Source organism: Danio rerio, chromosome 23, assembly GCF_049306965.1.
Source record: "Danio rerio strain Tuebingen ecotype United States chromosome 23, GRCz12tu, whole genome shotgun sequence".
Lineage (NCBI taxonomy): Eukaryota > Metazoa > Chordata > Actinopteri > Cypriniformes > Danionidae > Danio > Danio rerio.
Window position 1 is genome coordinate 42,393,786 of NC_133198.1, and position 17,919 is coordinate 42,411,704.

A 17,919-nucleotide genomic window follows, 5' to 3' on the forward strand; every position below is an offset into this window, starting at 1 on the left:
GAAACAGCGGCGCATCTTCATTGGCTATGACGCGGTTCGGCGGCAAGCAATCAGAATAAAGTAGTCCACCGCTTGAGAGGTGTTCAGAGACCTGTGAACTTTGGTTCCGACCACAGTTGTTCCCAAAAACTTGATTATTGCGGTTCCTGGATTTTTAATTATTAAAAATCGCGACGACGTAGGGCCCCCTAATCACGCGGGGCCCCCTCGCGGTGCGTGCCCTGCGGGACCGTCTGCTACGACACTGCATTTTGGTCCATATTGACATGACAGCATCATGCAGTTGCTGCAGATTTGTCGGCTGCACATCCATGATGTGAGTCTCTTCTTCCACCACATCCTAAAGGTGCTCTATTGGATTGAGCTCGGGTGACTGTGGAGGCTATTTGAGTACAGTGAACTCATTGTCATGTTCAAGAAACCAGTCTGAGATGATTTGCTCTTTTTGACATTGCACGTTATCCTGCTGGAAGTAGCCATCAGATTGGTACCCTGTGGTCATAAAGAGATGGACTGGAGGTGATGGAAATTAGTAAATTACAAAATAGAAAAGAAAATTTGAAAATAGTCAAAATGAGCCAAAATGACAATTTCTTAAAATGAAATTGATTTTGAATTAACATAAGTCAGTCTGTGTTAATTGGATGTTGTTCATTAGCAAGCCAACCATTTTTGTGTGTGTTTTTGAATGCGTAGTCTTTGTAAACATAAAGAAAAACATAACTGCATAAAAATAAAAGCGAAATTTGTTCTATTGTTTTCAGTGACGGCTAGTAAGTGGCATTTTGTCAACTATTTTGCACAGGTCTAGTTAAAAATAAAACTTGTCCATTTATGAAGTGAGCCTCACTGATGAGTGGGCTTGACAAACCACCTGTCTTCTCTCTAACACCCCCACCCACCCAACTGTAGCATTTATGATTATATTGTAATATGTATATATGTGTGTGAGCAATTTTATGCAAATGTCAACCTCGCCATTAAAAAAATACGTTTTAACCAAAATACAGAAACTATTTCTAAGTTTTTTTGTTTAGGCAAGTATTTTACAGGTTTAAAATGCATCTGTCAATGTTTTCAAACAATTATATTTGTTTACCAAGGTCACACAAGTGGCAATTCCACATCTGTCACATCCATAGCGGAGATGTGTCACATCCATAATGAAAATGTTTCCTCATAAATGCAAAAATATAAAATAAAATAAAACCAATCATGTTTGTTGTATAGTGAGTCAACTCTTCTCCTTTTGATTATTTTTTATTTCTTTTGGGGTGTGCAGTTAAATTCACAGATTTTCTACAAAGCGTGTTGTATACTGTAAAACATGTTTATTTTCCGCATTTAAAATATAAAACATGTTTACAGATTGATATTTGTCTGACCCCATAACTCTGTGGTCAGTAGTTCTGGAAAATATAAACAGATGTTTCAATATAATGTTAACATTTACTTTTTATGCAAATTTATGTTTTTAACTTTTATTGCAAATGTCAAATCCATAACGCTGGAATTGCTCATATAAATAAATATGTATTTATATAATATTATTTTATAAATATTTATTTTTTATTTATTTATTATATTATTAGTATTTAGTGTACTAATTATAACTAATTCTAACTATAATTTGTAATTAGTGTGTATTGCCTGCCTCTTTTTGTTGAATCGCTGAATGCCTCTTCAATCGTAACTGGCTTTAGACAAAAGTGTCTGCTAAATGTAATGTAAGTAAAGTGTATTTCAGAGATCATTGCTGCTCTGTCATCAAAGAGCCCTTAAGCTACGCATTTATCTCTAATTGCAGGGCCTTTTCCCTTAGTTAGATGACTGCTGGTTGATTTAATGGAAAGGTTTTGGGTGATGTTTAGCTTTTTGGCCTGCCTGACCTATTAAAACACCTCCTTTTCATATACAGTTAAAGTCAGAATTGTTAGCCCCCTTTGAATTCTTTTCTTCTTTTTTAAATATTTTCCAAATGATGTTTAACAGATCAAGGAAATTTTCACTGTATGTCTTGTAATATTTTTTTCTTATGGAGAAAGTCTTATTTGTTTTTTTTCCGGCTTGAATAAAAGCTGTTTTAAATTTTTTAACACCATTTTGGGGACAAAATTATTAGCCCCTTTAAGCTATATTTTTTCTTGATATTTTACAGAACAAACCATCGTTACAGAATAACTTGTCTAATTACCATTGCCTGCATAGTTACCCTATACCCTAGTTAAGCCTTTAAATGTCAATTTAAGCTGTATAGAAGTGTCTTAAAATTATCTAGTAAAATATTATTTATTGTCATCATGGCAAAGATAAAATAAATCCTTTATTGAAAATGAGTTAATAAAACTATTACATTTAGAAATGTGTTGAAGAAATCTTTCCTAGGTTAAACAGAAATTGGGGAAAAAATATACAAGCGTTCTAATAATTCAGGGGGGCTAATAATTCTGTAATTCTGACTTCAACTCTCTCTCTCTCTCTCTCTCTCTCTCTCTCTCTCTCTCTCTCTCTCTCTCTCTCTCTCTATATATATATATATATCAACATTTTGAAATGACACAAGAATCACATACAAAAAAAACTTGTATTTATTATTAATGGAAATTATTTTTGAATATAAATTTGCATTAAATATATAAGGCAACTGAGAATTACCAGTACCAACCCTACCCCATTGAAAGTAAATGGGACAATAATTACTTAAAACAGTCCATTTAGGAAACTTACATTTTTTAAAAGTGGAACTAAATGCATATATAATGCATAGCAAAATACATTAAGTTGGAAGGTTAGCATGATAAAGGCTGTTTTGTTGTGCACCATATCTTGTTCATCTTCAACAAAATGGCAAAGCCATAGTTGTTTTTCTCATTGGACATGCCATGCTTTGCATATGAAAATCTGCCGCATTTGCCTCTGTGTTGAGCATGATTTGAAAGCTCTGAATTATTAACCTTTAGTGCAGGAAAACTAAGATACATTTGTACAATCCTGTGTTCATCTGCATAAATGTCAAAGATAAAATGGGGTTTCTAGCATCAAAACAATAAAAAATAAAATGCTAAATTATTGTGCATTGGAATATTTGCAGTTTTATTTTATATTATTTCACAGCAACCATGAATGACTGCAGAAGTCTACAGAAGACACCAAGTGACATATCATTCAGTGTATTAGTACTTCATATAGCACAATAATAATTATTTATACTAATATACTATACTGTATAATAATACTAAATAATTGTTATCGCTACCCTTTAAACCACTATGTTTTTACTCATTTGTCAACATGTATTTTGAATCATTTAAAATGTCGTATGATCACTTGTTGCTTTATATATTTAAAGGAAGTGCAGATCAAAATAAGTATGTAGTTTCATTTTGTGCTAAGATTGCAAAATGAACAGACTGTAGCTTTTGCACACAGGCAACAAACTCATTACGTCTGGAGTTTGAGTATGTAATTTATCTTTCACGATCAATCAAATGACACTGGAAGGACCCATAGGCCACAAACCCTGCTACAGTTTGAGCTCATATGTGACTGATGGGTTTCCTGCAGATTTTGAGGAGATGAATCAGTGAAGAGAAGATGTTTTCATCCTTCTGGCTAGAGTTCAAGGTTTCTGGAGATGCTAATGTTTCCAGCAGATCTGTGCTTTCCGAGCAGAAGAGCAGACCTTTACACAAAAAATAAATAAAAAAGACGAGGCTTTTTTCCCCAGATGCAGATCATTTACAGTCAGCAAAAGCAAGGGACCAATACTCAATTTCACAGTCAATAGCGATAATTGAATATTTAGAATAATATCTGCTATCTTGCAACACTATCTAGAGAAACATTTCCTCTTCCAATATCCAGTTATTTAGGGTGATGTCTGCTGATACTGATAACCAGTTATATAGAGTGATATCTGCTGAAACAGATAACTGATTATTTAGAGTGATATTGGCTGAAACTGATAACAGATTATTTAGTGATATTGGCTGAAATGGATAACCCATTACTACAGGGATATCGGCTCAAACAGTTAACTGATTATTAGAGAGATATTGGCTGAAACAGATATATAAGCTAAAACAGATAACTGATCATTAGAGTGATAACGGCTAAAACCAATAACAGATTATTCATTCAAATCAGCTGAAACAGATAACTGATTATTTAAGAGTGATATCTGCTGAAACAGATACCCAAATATTTAGAGTGACGTTTGCGGAAACACATAACCAATTATTAATGTGATATCAGCTAAAACAGATAACAGATTATTTATTCATATCGGCTGAAATAGATAACCAATTATTTAGAGTGATATCTGCTGAAACAGGTAACAGATTATTTATTCATATTGGCTGAAACTGATAACCGATTATGTAGAGTGATATCTGCTGAAACGCATAACAGATTATTAGAGTGATATTGGCTGAAACAGGTAACAGATTATTTATTCATATAGGCTGAAACAGATAACTAATTATTTTGTGATATCGGCTGAAAAAGATAACCCATTATTGGAGTGATATCGGCTGAAACATATAACCAATCATTATGAGTGATATTGGCTGAAACCGATATCTAATTATTATGAGTGATATCAGCTTAAACCGATAACGATTATTTAGAGTGATATTGACTGAAAAGATAACCGATTATGTAGAGTGATATCTTTTGAAACAGAAAAAAAACTATTTAGAGTGATATTGGCTGAAACTGAAAACCGATTATTTTGAGTTAGGTCTGCTGAAAGGGATAACCGATTATTTATAGTGATATCTTCTTGAAACAAATAAAAAATATTTAGAGTGGTATTGGCTGAAACCGATAACCGATTATTTAGAGTTATATCTCCTGAAACACATGACAGATTATTTAGGGATATCGGCTGAAACAGATAACAGATCATTTGAGTAATATCAGCTGAAACCTTATAACTGATTATTTAGTGATATCGGCTGAAATGGATAACCGATTATTTAGTGATATCGGCTGAAATGGATAACCGATTATTTAGAGTGAAATCTGCCAATAAAATATTGTTCCAATATTTAAAGTTGACAATTTATTCCAGTAATTAAGTGTGATATTTGGTGATACCGATAACTGATTATTTAGATTAATCCCTGCCTGTACCATAAGGTTTAGCAATCAACTATTTCTTTATGTTTTTCTGTGTACAGTTACGTGGATACAGAGGCAAGGAGCCGCTGGGTTTGCAGATCTTCATTGGCACAGCAGACGAGCGAATCCTGAAACCTCACGCTTTCTATCAAGTCCATCGCATAACTGGTAAAACAGTCACCACCACCAGCTATGAGAAGATAGTTAATGGTACCAAAGTTCTGGAAATTCCCCTCGAGCCAAAGAATAACATGAAAGCAATGTAAGTAATCCTTACAAATTATTATTCTTTGAGCACATGTAAGTATTTAAAGGCACAGTTCACCAAAAAATAAATAAAAATGGCTATTTATTATATTTATTATATGTAAAGATAAACTTATTTCTTAATTGACAGTTATTCACAAAGTGCAAATCAGCAGCTACTAGCACTTTGAGAGTTAAAAAAAACATACAGGCAAAACCAAATTATTATCCTTGGTTTCTGACAATGCATATTTGTCAAATATATGGGTCAGTGGTGATTATGTTATAAATAATATTGACTTTCTTGTACAAAACCATCATTTCATTTCATAATACTGCAGTATATTATCAAAAGTTGTGGGTATTATTATTATTTTTGCCTATGTATGTTTTTTTACTCTCAAAATGGCGGTAAATTTTCACCAAGGACCATGATTTCAGCTAAAAATCTTCTATTAATATTCTTCTGAAGAAATAAAAACAAAAGGGTTAACAGATTGAAAGTTTTAGGTAAACTTTCCCTCAACTGTTTATGTTTACTTCACTATATTGCAGTTACATCCTAAACCAATCATGACAAATTATGTATTGTTTGAAAGGTCTAAGACTCGTGAATACATATTTTGCCATTATTATTTAAATTTCTTTGTTATGTTGGATGAGTAATAGATCAAAAGGCTACTACGCATCGATGAATTTGCTCTTCAGTGTTTGAACTCTCAGTAATGATTAAATCACACTGAACTGAGCTAAACTGAACTGAACTGAACTTAAACACTAAAACCTGAACCACACTGTTCCAGTTACTGAACCACACTGTTCCAGTTACTCTGACCATTTATGTGAAGCTGCTTTGACACAATCTACATTGTAAAAGCGCTATACAAATAAAGCTGAATTGAATTGAATTGAATTTTTGTCACCCACTTGTGGCACTGTTTGCAGTTACAGTTTTAATTAAACCATAATATTGTAATCTAAACAAGAATCAATCATGACAAACTTTATATCATTCAAAAAAATAGGTAGTACTTAGCAATAATTATTTATTAATTTGCATAAGGATACTCATCAGAGTCATAAAAAACCATTACTTTGCTACAGCAGTCCACATATAAATACATTACAATACCACCAAACTGCCCATTGTACATTAGAATTTGATGTTTACTAATAATGTTAGAAATGTAAATAAGTATGGTTTATTTCCTTCAAAGCATACACAGGAATGGGGGCGCTCTTATATGGTCATCAATGGAAACTGGATGTGGTGATGTCTGGTACTGCACCCAAAGAAATTTGTTTCGAAATTTAGCTTTCTGTCAATTTAGGACTTAAATTAGATTAGTAAAATACATATTTTATGTAATATAATAAAATATACATTTATTGTTTAATTATTTTAATAAACCTTTGCTTATGTAAAGCCATAACTTTTGTTTTATTAAATTGTTTTGAACTTTTTTCACTTGAGCTACAGTCTGACATCTGTCTTCTTTAAAATGAGACTAAGCTTAATCATTTAAGTTAATATGTAATTTTCATGTTAATGTACAAGGTTTTAAATGTGAATAGTAACATGTTGTAATGCTTTCCAGAATTGACTGTGCGGGGATTCTCAAGCTTCGCAATGCCGACATCGAGCTGCGGAAAGGAGAGACGGATATCGGCAGGAAAAACACGCGTGTACGACTGGTATTCCGTGTTCATATTCCCCAGCAAAGCGGCCAGTATCTGTCTCTACAAATTGCTTCACATCCTATTGAATGCTGTGAGTACAGTTATATTCCAAAATGTCAAAGTCAGATTAAAATGAGCATGAAACTTCCTCATTAAATCAGCTTGTAATGAGTCAGGTTGGTACAGAGATGCAGCTCCAAATGCAGCTTTATTGAGAATGGTCAGGCAGGCAAAGGTCAAAACAGGGACAGACAGCAGCATGCAGGTAATCCAAATCAATCAAAGTCACTGGCAACATAACAAACAAAAAAACAAAACAAAGACTAAAAAACATGGTAGGGCAAGACAAGGGAAACGCTTGCATAATGCTTACAAAGGAAAACAAGACTTAGCAAAGTGTGTGAGAATGTGAGGTGTATAAATAGCCAAGTAATCAGTCAATCATGAGCTTCAGCTGCGATTGTGTGTGCGTGCCTGCGCATGTCAGTGTCTGAATGATTGTCAGCTGTGACAGGAGTGATAAGTGCAAAGACTTCTGGGAGTTCTAGTTCATGTCAGAGGCAGATGTGTAGTTCTCCAGCGATCTGCAAATGCTAGATCGCTGGCGATCATAACAACTTTTTTTCTTATTGTGACTGCAGTTGCAATAAATACGGATGTATATAACTTATTAATCAAAATATTATTGACTAATTGCATTTCATAAATTAATCAGTAGTTCAATTTTTTTTTATTCCGCTTTTGGAGGAAATTAAGTCATTAAAATTAATTGAAAGTTATTTTGATGACAAAGTATGAGGGAAAGTTAATTAAAGAAGGCAGTATATGGATAAATCATTGATATGCACTGCAGTATTTTATTAAATCAATAATCAAAAAAAATTCAATAATTAATCATCAATTTCAACAATTAATAATCAAATAATGGTAAAATAGTCAACAATCAACTAATTAAACAATAATCAGGGCTGGGCGATAAAATCGGTATTGATATCGAAGTATTATTAGCTATCTGCATTTCATAAGGTAATTAGTAGTTTTCATTTGTTTATTCAGCTTTTAGAGGAAGTTAAGTGATTAAAATAGATTGAAAGTTATTTGGATGACAAAGTATGACATAATTAAAGAATGCAGTATATGGATAAATCATTGATATGCACAGCAGTAAAATTAATAATCAAATAATTTCAATAATCAATAATCAATTTTAACAATCAATAATTAAATAATAGGAAAATAATCAATAATCAACTAATTAAACAATAGTATTAAAAATTAGGGCTGGGCGATAAAATCTGTATCGGTATTTATTGACCGAACACCACTGATAACGTCTAAAAAAAGATTTGGTATGTAGTTTTGGTATGAAGGCTATAGCTTTATTAAAATGTGGCGGCTCAGCACATGCCTTGGAAGCAGTGCCAACTTGGAAACTTAGGATGTAATCATTTCCAATGGAGGCGTGCAACTTGCACGATGCGTATATGGGATCGACACATGCATTTTCCAGCTACACCTAGCTAAAAACATCTAACCTTTTAAGTAGAACTAACCAATCTGTTTCACACTTTTTATAAAATACACACATTTCAATAATCAGACTAATTACCTCAGACAAACACATCGCACCCAAACACTGCATCGGTTTTTACTTTTCTCCATAAACTTGCACCAGAGCCGCAGCAATGATTTGTCCATTTGTCATACTCTGACAAAACCGTTGCTAGGCATCTAATTACAAGAGACACCAGGGCACAGAGTGTAAAGTCCATTGTAAATGGTCAAGGAATCCACGCGCATGCGCTTGTTGTCACTTTAGGTCAGAATAACAACACATATGAAAATTAGTGCTGTATAGCAGCAGCGAGGAGATTGTAAATGCAAAGGATTTAAGGATGTCACCAGAGTGGCTTTATGGTTTCTTTTCCTGTGCATCCCAGTCACTAGCTTCCAAAGAGTTTTTAGCATAGGGGGTAATATAGTTATTCAACTTTATTTGAATAATGATGGCTGGTTCCGATTTGATTATGATAATTTTTGTTGTTGACAGTGTGCGAGGATTACTGTATCATTATTATTGACACCCTAAAGTTTGCTTTGATTGTTCAGCTTTTACGCTTTACCATAGCACACACTTTGTAACATCTTATTTATCAAGTTTAAGGGTCTCTTTAACACTTATGTTTGTTTTATTATAAAGAGATCAGATATTTTGTTTAAATATTTTTTATTTTTGACTATTAAAACTATTTACCTTAGTAATGTTGGTAAATTAAAATAAAGTGGTTAAATAAAAAAATCCAAATATTCCTAAATGTATTGTTAAAAAAATAATCAATATTTATCGATATTGATTGATATGAAACATGATATCATAAAATTTTATTTGCAATGTCGCCTAGTCCTAATTATAATGAAATAAAATAATAATAATAGTTATAATAATCAATGTTGTTTTCGATGTGTCTTTAATTTCTTTAATGTCTTTTAATTTCTTTTTTTAGTTTTAGCGAATGAATAGTAATAATATAGTAGTAATAGGGTAATATCTAGTTATATCTGTTCAGCTTTGAGTATTTGATCGCTTTATTTGAATATTTGTTATGCTCTTATCAGATATCATGTGATTATATGTTACAAGAATTTATGCCATTGTGTGTTTGCTCTGCTTCCTCCTCAGTTAGTTTTTGCTTGATGCAAACTACAGTCAACAGTGTTTAAAAAAAGAGGAAAGAATTTACAATAAACCAGATAAATAGCAATTCACTAAAAGGAAGTTATAGTTGTTAAAAGGTATTAGATTTTGTATTATCTAAGAGTGCAGCGTACTTTTCGGTAATTCAGATTACAGAATGCCGCGCATCTGTCCAAAGGTCACTCCTATTTGTCTCAATGACAGGGGCTGTAGCAGATATTAAATCACAGATCATACGAGTTCACATCCTTAATAACGTGATGACAAACTTCATCATCTTGAAAAGTCAATAAAGAGGGTGTTTAATATGCTGGATCACCCCATCTGTTTGTTTACATGGCTCAGCGTGAGTTTGAAGTAGACATGGTAATTTAATCTAATATTCCTAGTTAAAACCCTTTTTCTTTTCAATGCACATCCAAATTATAAGAATCCCCTGAGCTAAATTATGAATCCTTTAAGATCTGCTGCATAACACGCATACTAACATAATAGTTAGAAGTACTTTGTGTTATTTCATGCTTCATTCAGCTGCAACTTGAACCAAGCGACGATTAACATCAATGTGTTTTAGTATATTTTAGTTGGATGGATGGATGGATGAATGGATGAATGGATGGATGGATGGATGGATGGATGGATGGATGGATGGATGGATAGATAGAATTGGACAGACAGACGGACAATGAATAGACAAATGTATAGTCGGATTGTTTGGACAGACAGACAGACGGATAGATAGATAGATAGACAGACAGACAGACAGACAGATAGACAGATAGATAGATAGATAGACAGACAGACAGACAGACAGACAGACAGAATTTTTCAACCAACATCTGTATAAATAAAATGTCAAAATATGGGAGAAATAATATTCCAGTGAGCACATTTGTCATTTAGCCCAATGATAAAGATTGATTTTACATATCTTCACAAAATAAATTAAAAATCAAGTTAATTAGAGAACCAAGTCTCATAGTTTTTCTCAAGTATTGAAATAACCCGGGGACTTTCAGCATCATTTAGTGTAAAAGGATCAAAAGCTTTATTGAAGTCATGAAAAGCTGGTCATATGACAGTCTGGAAAAAATGCCCCAAAAACCATGCAGTATTAGGTAATGATAGACTAATAGTACCAATATTGTGGTTGCAAAATTCTCTCCCTATTTGGAAAGATGACATTTGGAATCCCCAGACTTATTCTGACATGTATTTACATGAATATGTAAAAAAAAAAAAAAAAAAAAAAACTATATATATATATATATATATATATATATATATATATATATATATATATATTTATACTGTATTAAATTGTATATACAATTGCTAAAACACAACATTTTCTTGACAATTGGGTAGACCATAAAAAGTTTAAAGGCTATTGACATAACTATTATAAACTATTTTAGGGAGCATTTTACTGGTCATTTATTCATCCAAAATGAGTTACTGATTCAGGAATCAATAGTTCATGGAGCAAACACGGGTGGCTTTCTCAAGGCTACAATTTTAAAGCCAGTCCGAACATTTACATTTTCCGTTTCCTAATATTTGACTCTATAGCTCAAAGATCTGCTCATGAGCTGCCCATGGTGGAAAAGCAGGACATGGATGCTTGTTCGGTTCTTGGAGGGCAGCAGATGATCCTCACCGGCCAGAACTTCAGCGCAGATTCAAAGGTGATCTTCATGGAGAAAACTCATGGTAAGTCCTGCAACTTTCATTAAAAAATATTTTATTGATATAAAATAAATTGGTCGTAGAAATGAATAGCTAATCAATAAACTTCAGAGATCCGTTTAGATCAGGGGTGCCCAAACTCGATCCTGGAGGGCCGAGTGTCCTGCATAGTTTAGATCCAACCCCAATCAGACACACCTGGGCTAGCTAATCAAGCTCTAAGTAGGTTTACTAGAAATGTCCTGGCAGGTGTGTTGAGGCAAGTTAGAGCTAAACACTGCAGGACAACGGCCCTCCAGGACTGAGTTTGTGCACCCCTTGTTTAGATAGTTCTGAAGTTAAGGTTTTAAGACAGTTATCTGTTCTCTGTATGTGTTTGGCCTTTTGTTTTTTCATCCAGAGATATATGAAAATTTATATTTATTTATCTGCCTATAAATCTACTATCAGCATCCAAATATTAAGAGTTATTGGTATCTGCCGAAAATTCCATATAGGTGCATCCCTAAGCAAAACAATCTTTATGGAAGTCAATGTCTTGTTGTTAACTTTAGCTATGATTTGTTGATGTTTTTAAAGGTGCTAAGCAGGCAAATAAATCCGCTTTTCCACTGCATAGTATGACGTGGTTTGGCTCACTTTTGGGGGCTTTTCCACTGTGTTTCATATTTAGTACGTGGTACTTTTTTAATAGCGACTCAGTTGATCATCCAAGTAAGCCGCACCATCATCAAAACATGACATATGTTCACAGTTATCAGCTGGAATGCCCATGAGATCCACTAGCGGGCACTCCAGCTATCCATACATTCCACCAGCCACCTGGACTACAGCCCTCACAATCATTTGCATTCATTACACACACACACCTGGTACAGATTACCTGGACTCTAATTGGATTCTCACCTGCAAGACATTTACAGACACACTTATAAGCACCATAGACACGTGCACTGTGTCTGAAATCGCCTACTAAAGTAGGTGCTACATTTTTACTAGAGTTTACTACACGATCATTAGAAAAGTATGTTCTATATGTGAATGTAAGTAGTATGAATGGAAATTGTATGTATTACATCCGCGATTTGTCATTATTACACGACCTACCCACGTCAGTCACATGGCTTCACTCAAATTCAGGAATTCTCTCACATGGCATTGTGGGACAGTGAATCATCCATTGGATGCACACTACAGAATCTCGCCAGGCTGTTATTAAAAATATTGCGAATTCAGACTATAGACTGGAACAGATATAGACGTAGTATTCATGTCGTTGCTCATAGATTTCTGAGGAATGTGAAAGAAGCTACCAGTAAGCGTGACCAACTGTTGCCATTTAGTTTGCGCATCATTGCACCGACCGGGAGGTACCAAACAAGGACGAGAGGCAGAGCATGAGCGGAGCTACAGACGTCTGCTAGCATTTTGTTTAGACAGGCTTTTCTTTGGGAGAAATGTTTAATTCTTTAATACCTCTGACCACATGTGCTTGGTTGTGTACTATACCAATAAAGTGTTTAGACTTTTAAAAACACTGTTGAAATACATTAAGCCTCTAAGCATTGTTCTTATGACGTTTTTCTACAGGAGGAAAACGCAAATTTCTTCCAAACACTTCAAATATAGTCTGTGTTCGTAAATACCAGGCTAATTATGAAATCCAGGCATAACACTGTATTACAACATTTCAGATGACTGTTCTAGAGCCTACCGCTTATCAGTCTGGCAGATTCTGGAGTGCATTACAGCTCTAAATATAAATATAAATGATAAATGATCCTAAAACAAATGCATTTATAGAGATGGTATACAAGTATACAATTTCACTCACCTGGGAAATGGAGGCCACGTGGTTTGTGAGCACAATTAAGTGCACAAAGCATGCCATATTATCTGATAATTGTAAGAAATATTTCCAAAAGGCAATTGATTGTGTAAAGCCACATAAAACAGAACAAAAATACGATGTATATGTCGAGTTCAGCAGCTAATCAGCTGGAATCAGCTTAGGTGACATGACGGCAATCAGAGAGACCTAGCTGCCACTCAAGTGGCCAAGCCCTTAATTATGCGGACGTAATATAACTTAAAATAAACAAAACAAATGAGTTATAAAAATAATCACCCCATCACAGTCATGAAGGGTAGTATTAGCTATATGAACCAAGAGAGTTCTTTGTACCAGGCTGTAAACATCTTTTTTCCTGCTGGTAAGTTGGTTCTTTTAACAGAAAGGACTAGCGGAATTTCTATGAATTGCAGTTTTAGTTATTTCCGTATTTACTTCATGAGGGACAGCAGGAGATTGCTGCTTGATTGAGACATACTACTTAGGTCACATACTATATAGTAGGGAAGTATGGGATTTCAAATGCAGCCACTCACTCAGTGCACAGTATTGTTTCACTTTATGGACAGGGCAAGAACAGGAACAACAAAACAAGGTTAAGGTTAATATCAATGAATAAAGACTCATAATAATAATAAATGCATAATAGCACACTCTCCATCTCACTAATTAAAATGGCTTGCTTCTCTTGATTTGAACATTTTTCAAAACGTGGGTTAAAGTAAGTACATAAATCAGTAAAATGTATAATGCTGTTCTAGTTTTGGATATTTAAATGAAAATAATACATGCAAAATAAATATGTACATATTGTGCATTTCAAATAAATATGGTAATGATGGTTTAATTTTTGACACAGTATTTGTTGTGGTCAACCAATCCCAACAGACTTGTGCCAATAAGAGTAGGCTCTCAGGAAGGCAGTTTAGGGATAATTAATTTTTAAACCAACATTATGAAAAAAGAGCAACATAGGCTCATTCTGAAAGCGTAGACCTATATACACTTCTGGAGATTGTGAATTATGCAGCCAGATGAACGCTACGGAGCGGTATGACACTGTTCCTTTTCGCGCTTACCAGCTGACCGCTTACCTCCGTATGGACTGCTTGCCCGCTGTTACCAGTTTGTCCAGTAGCTCACCATGTATGTTGGCGGACTTGAGATGCAGAGAGGAGTTGATCGCGATGATAGGGTTCGAGTCTGGCGAAGGAACGGTTTCAGAACAAAAAGACACAAAACAAAAGCCAAAAAATAAAATAAACAAGTAAATAACAGGGTGAGAATGTGGTAAAATCTGAAAATGTGGTAAAAATCAGACGAGGGCTTTTCTTTTTATGGAAGTTGGTGGGCAGGTCAATCTGTGCTTTTGAAAACACTATTGGTTGGGTTTAGGGAAGGAGGAGGGTGGTCCAGTTGATCGGTCAGTCAGTTCATAGCTACCCCTAGTCGATTTACGTGAGAAAAGCAGGAGCGAATGGCACTCATGAGAGAAATTTGAGATCTCAAAAAGCATACACAGCGGCCTCTGGTGGATATGTGAAAACAAAAACTGCAAAAAGACATAGCTTCTGAGACATATTTGGCGCTCTCCAGAAACGTATGTAGCGTTTAGTTTTCAGAATGATTATGGGTTGGAAAAGAGCTAATGCTGCAATAAATATTAAAACAATAATTAAAATGTTTTTTAACCTTGGGGGATGTACACCAATTGAAGGAGACCTTAAAAAAACTAGAGTGCTTTAAACTAGCATAAAAGCCTACTTTTGTGTCAGGTTTCACAGTTTTGTTGCTTTCATGACACTTGTTTTTGTGCTCATTGTTTGTTTTATGTGACTCACACCGAGAGGCACACAACGCTGACAATTTGCCCATCAACAATTTGCATCATTTCAGAGATAAGAGGCAAAGCGTCACTGTCCTTTCTTTGTTGTTGTTTCATCATGCAGGTTGCGCTTATTTTGCGTCTGGTCTTTGTGTTCAGTGACAATATGTAGTGTTGTCTGGAATATTATGCATATTAATCATAATGTGAAATGTCTGTTTTCTCATTCAGTTTCCATATTCATGAGGCATTGTTTTATCTGAAATGAGCAGTACAAAGTACTTAAACTGAACAGCTGCAGACTCATCATCCCTGATCTTTATGAATGGCAGCGGACTGCAAAAGGCTATTATGCTTTCATTTGAATTGTGACCTTTTCTAATCTGTTTCACTCGCATTTGCATGGAGTTTTAGATTTCTGATCTGAATACAGAGCCAGCTTTATGTACAAACAGTGCAGCGGCAAGATCCACGCAGACAGGTTCCAATTACACTGTCATTATCAGATTGATTTACCTGTTTGTCTTGTATTATTTTATTATTAGTTTTTTCTTGTCTACTTTAAAGGTCGCATGAATTCTAAATGACAGTTGTTGTTGTTGTTGGTTTTGAGAGCATGTATTTTAGTTTTGAGGCAAACAGTATGCTATGTACGCTGTTTTGCTCAATCAGAAGGATAACATACATTTTCTAACTACAATATCTCCACAAACTGTTAATATGTGAATAATTTCCCTGTTCTGCAGTTTATTCCAGCCAGGAACAGAAAAATGGCTAATTATATTCATGGTTTTATTGTGAATCTTTTATTGGTCATGAAACGGAAGTTGAAGGGGTGATGCAGAGTGTATTTTAAGGGCTTGGTTGTGTTTATAAGATGCAAAGCATTGTGTGCTCATGCTTCATTTGTAGAAAATCATGTTATTTTTTTTTATATATCTTACTTTAATTATATTAAGCTACTCTGCTAACATGAAAACGACTGTCATATTTCCTAATTCCTCTGAAGGCCTACCCTCAAGAGGCTTTGATTGATCAGCTAACATAATGTGCTGTGATTCATGGATCGGCTGCACATCACCAGGAAGCGCCACGCCTCACAGCACGCGTTTTGCCTCTGCTGTGTAAATACTATCAGTCAGAGTAGCTGTTAGCTGTATCAGTTTGAGCCTAAATCAGACAGAAAATGAACAGCTGAACCTCACGCCTGCTCTCTAAAATAAAATCTGACCAGAGTTTTTCACATATATTCAGAAAAAGCATGTGTAAGTAGGGGTGTGAACCTACACTGGTCTCACGGTTCAGTTAGGCTACGATTATCATGCCATCGATTCAGTTTAATTCGATAACTTGGTGCATCTCTGTGCACTGGCAATGCTTTCCATACATAATCCGATTTTTTTTTTTTTTTTTTCCCACCACAAGAATTTTTTTTTATTAAACTCTATAAATGTATTTATATTTATTTATTATTTGTAGTACAATTTGTCCTTTAATACAAGCAGATATATAAACTGTACCTTTAATTTTATCTGCTCAAGAAAGTCTTTTTGAACGTTTTAGACAAAACTTCAATATATGCACAGAAGACAGCATGAGCATTTATAGCAAATAAACTTAAATAAAATATTAATTATTATTATTAATTATTATTAGGTCAAATCTTATCCCGCTTGCTTTTTAAGTGCTATCAAGCGAGGTCTTACTCCCCTATGATTGGTCATTGTCTTCACCCGCTCAACAGAAAGAGCTGTGCATGGCTCTAAAAATGAAAGCGCGCGTCACCGATAAGTGACGCAGGATAAACAGCCACGGTTACAGTTTATATGCGCATAATACGCGGTTATCACAGGTTATCCGTAATAGACGCGGTGAAGAAAACTCACACCACAGGCACGCTTGTGTCTGGATCCACAAGTAACAGCCAATAGAAGAAGAAACGTTACCTCACGAACACGTTCGAGGGTGAATTTTGAAATTTGAAATTCCGGGAGTTTTCTGGGAGACAGAACAATAGGGGAGATGGCTCTGAACTACGGGAGACTCCTGAGAAAAACCGGAGTGTTGGGAGGTATGGTCTGATCTTCTGACAATGGCAGAACTTCATCTAGGCTAAATCTGATCGCAACGGGCATTACGGCTGTTTGTGAACATGTCAAACATCATTGACCACAGATTTTAGCCTAGGATTTCAGAAATCTTTTAGGATTTCCCAAATTTGTTGATGACAAAATCGTGGCTGAAATCTCACTGTGTGAGCAGGGCTTTAGTTAAACCTAAGTTAGCTGATTTTCAGGTGCTACGTAATATCATTGCACCCACTGCAGCCATGGTATAAGGCAGCAAAGTTCCGTATGTACACATTCTAACTACAGAGGAGTCAAGATTTATATAAGAAAAGTATCTAAACTCCGGTCAATGATTCAGAGATTCCTGCTAAGCTAATAGTTCTCCCTTCAGACCCGGAGATTGGCTGAATTGACACCAAAATGGTAAAACTCAACCGTTCAACTCTATGAGAGTTCTCCTTTACAGAATAGAAAGTCAGCAGACTTACTGTAGACTTACCACAGTGTGTTTAGTGTATCGAATATGTGTTTTAGAGGTTGTTGTGGTGTTGGTGGCAGAGCCTTTAGCTTGCAGGTGTCTTTGTTATGGCACTCCCACACACTGTGCTCTTTCATGCATGTTAAACGGCAGATGGAGTGTGTGTGTGTGTGTGTGTATGCGTTTGTGTGTGTGTGCTTTGACTACTTGCTCTTATTGACGCCGCTTTTCGTTTCGGACAGGTGGCAGCCGACAGTTTTG

At 34.9% G+C, this 17,919-nt stretch overlaps 2 protein-coding genes across 2 annotated transcripts in view; both read left to right on the forward strand.

Annotated features, from left to right (window-relative positions):
• mical1 (microtubule associated monooxygenase, calponin and LIM domain containing 1) overlaps positions 1–17,919 on the forward strand; it is a 508,844-nt gene that overhangs the window by 59,935 nt on the left and 430,990 nt on the right. The gene's annotated exons all lie outside the window — the stretch shown is intronic.
• The window catches only part of nfatc2a (nuclear factor of activated T cells 2a), an 83,311-nt gene that overhangs the window by 21,466 nt on the left and 43,926 nt on the right, over positions 1–17,919 (forward strand). Inside the window, exons 4-6 of the mRNA XM_003201225.7 lie at positions 5,184–5,386; positions 6,969–7,141; positions 11,318–11,458. Coding sequence (XP_003201273.2) covers positions 5,184–5,386; positions 6,969–7,141; positions 11,318–11,458 — 517 coding nt within the window. The remainder of the gene's footprint in view (positions 1–5,183; positions 5,387–6,968; positions 7,142–11,317; positions 11,459–17,919) is intronic.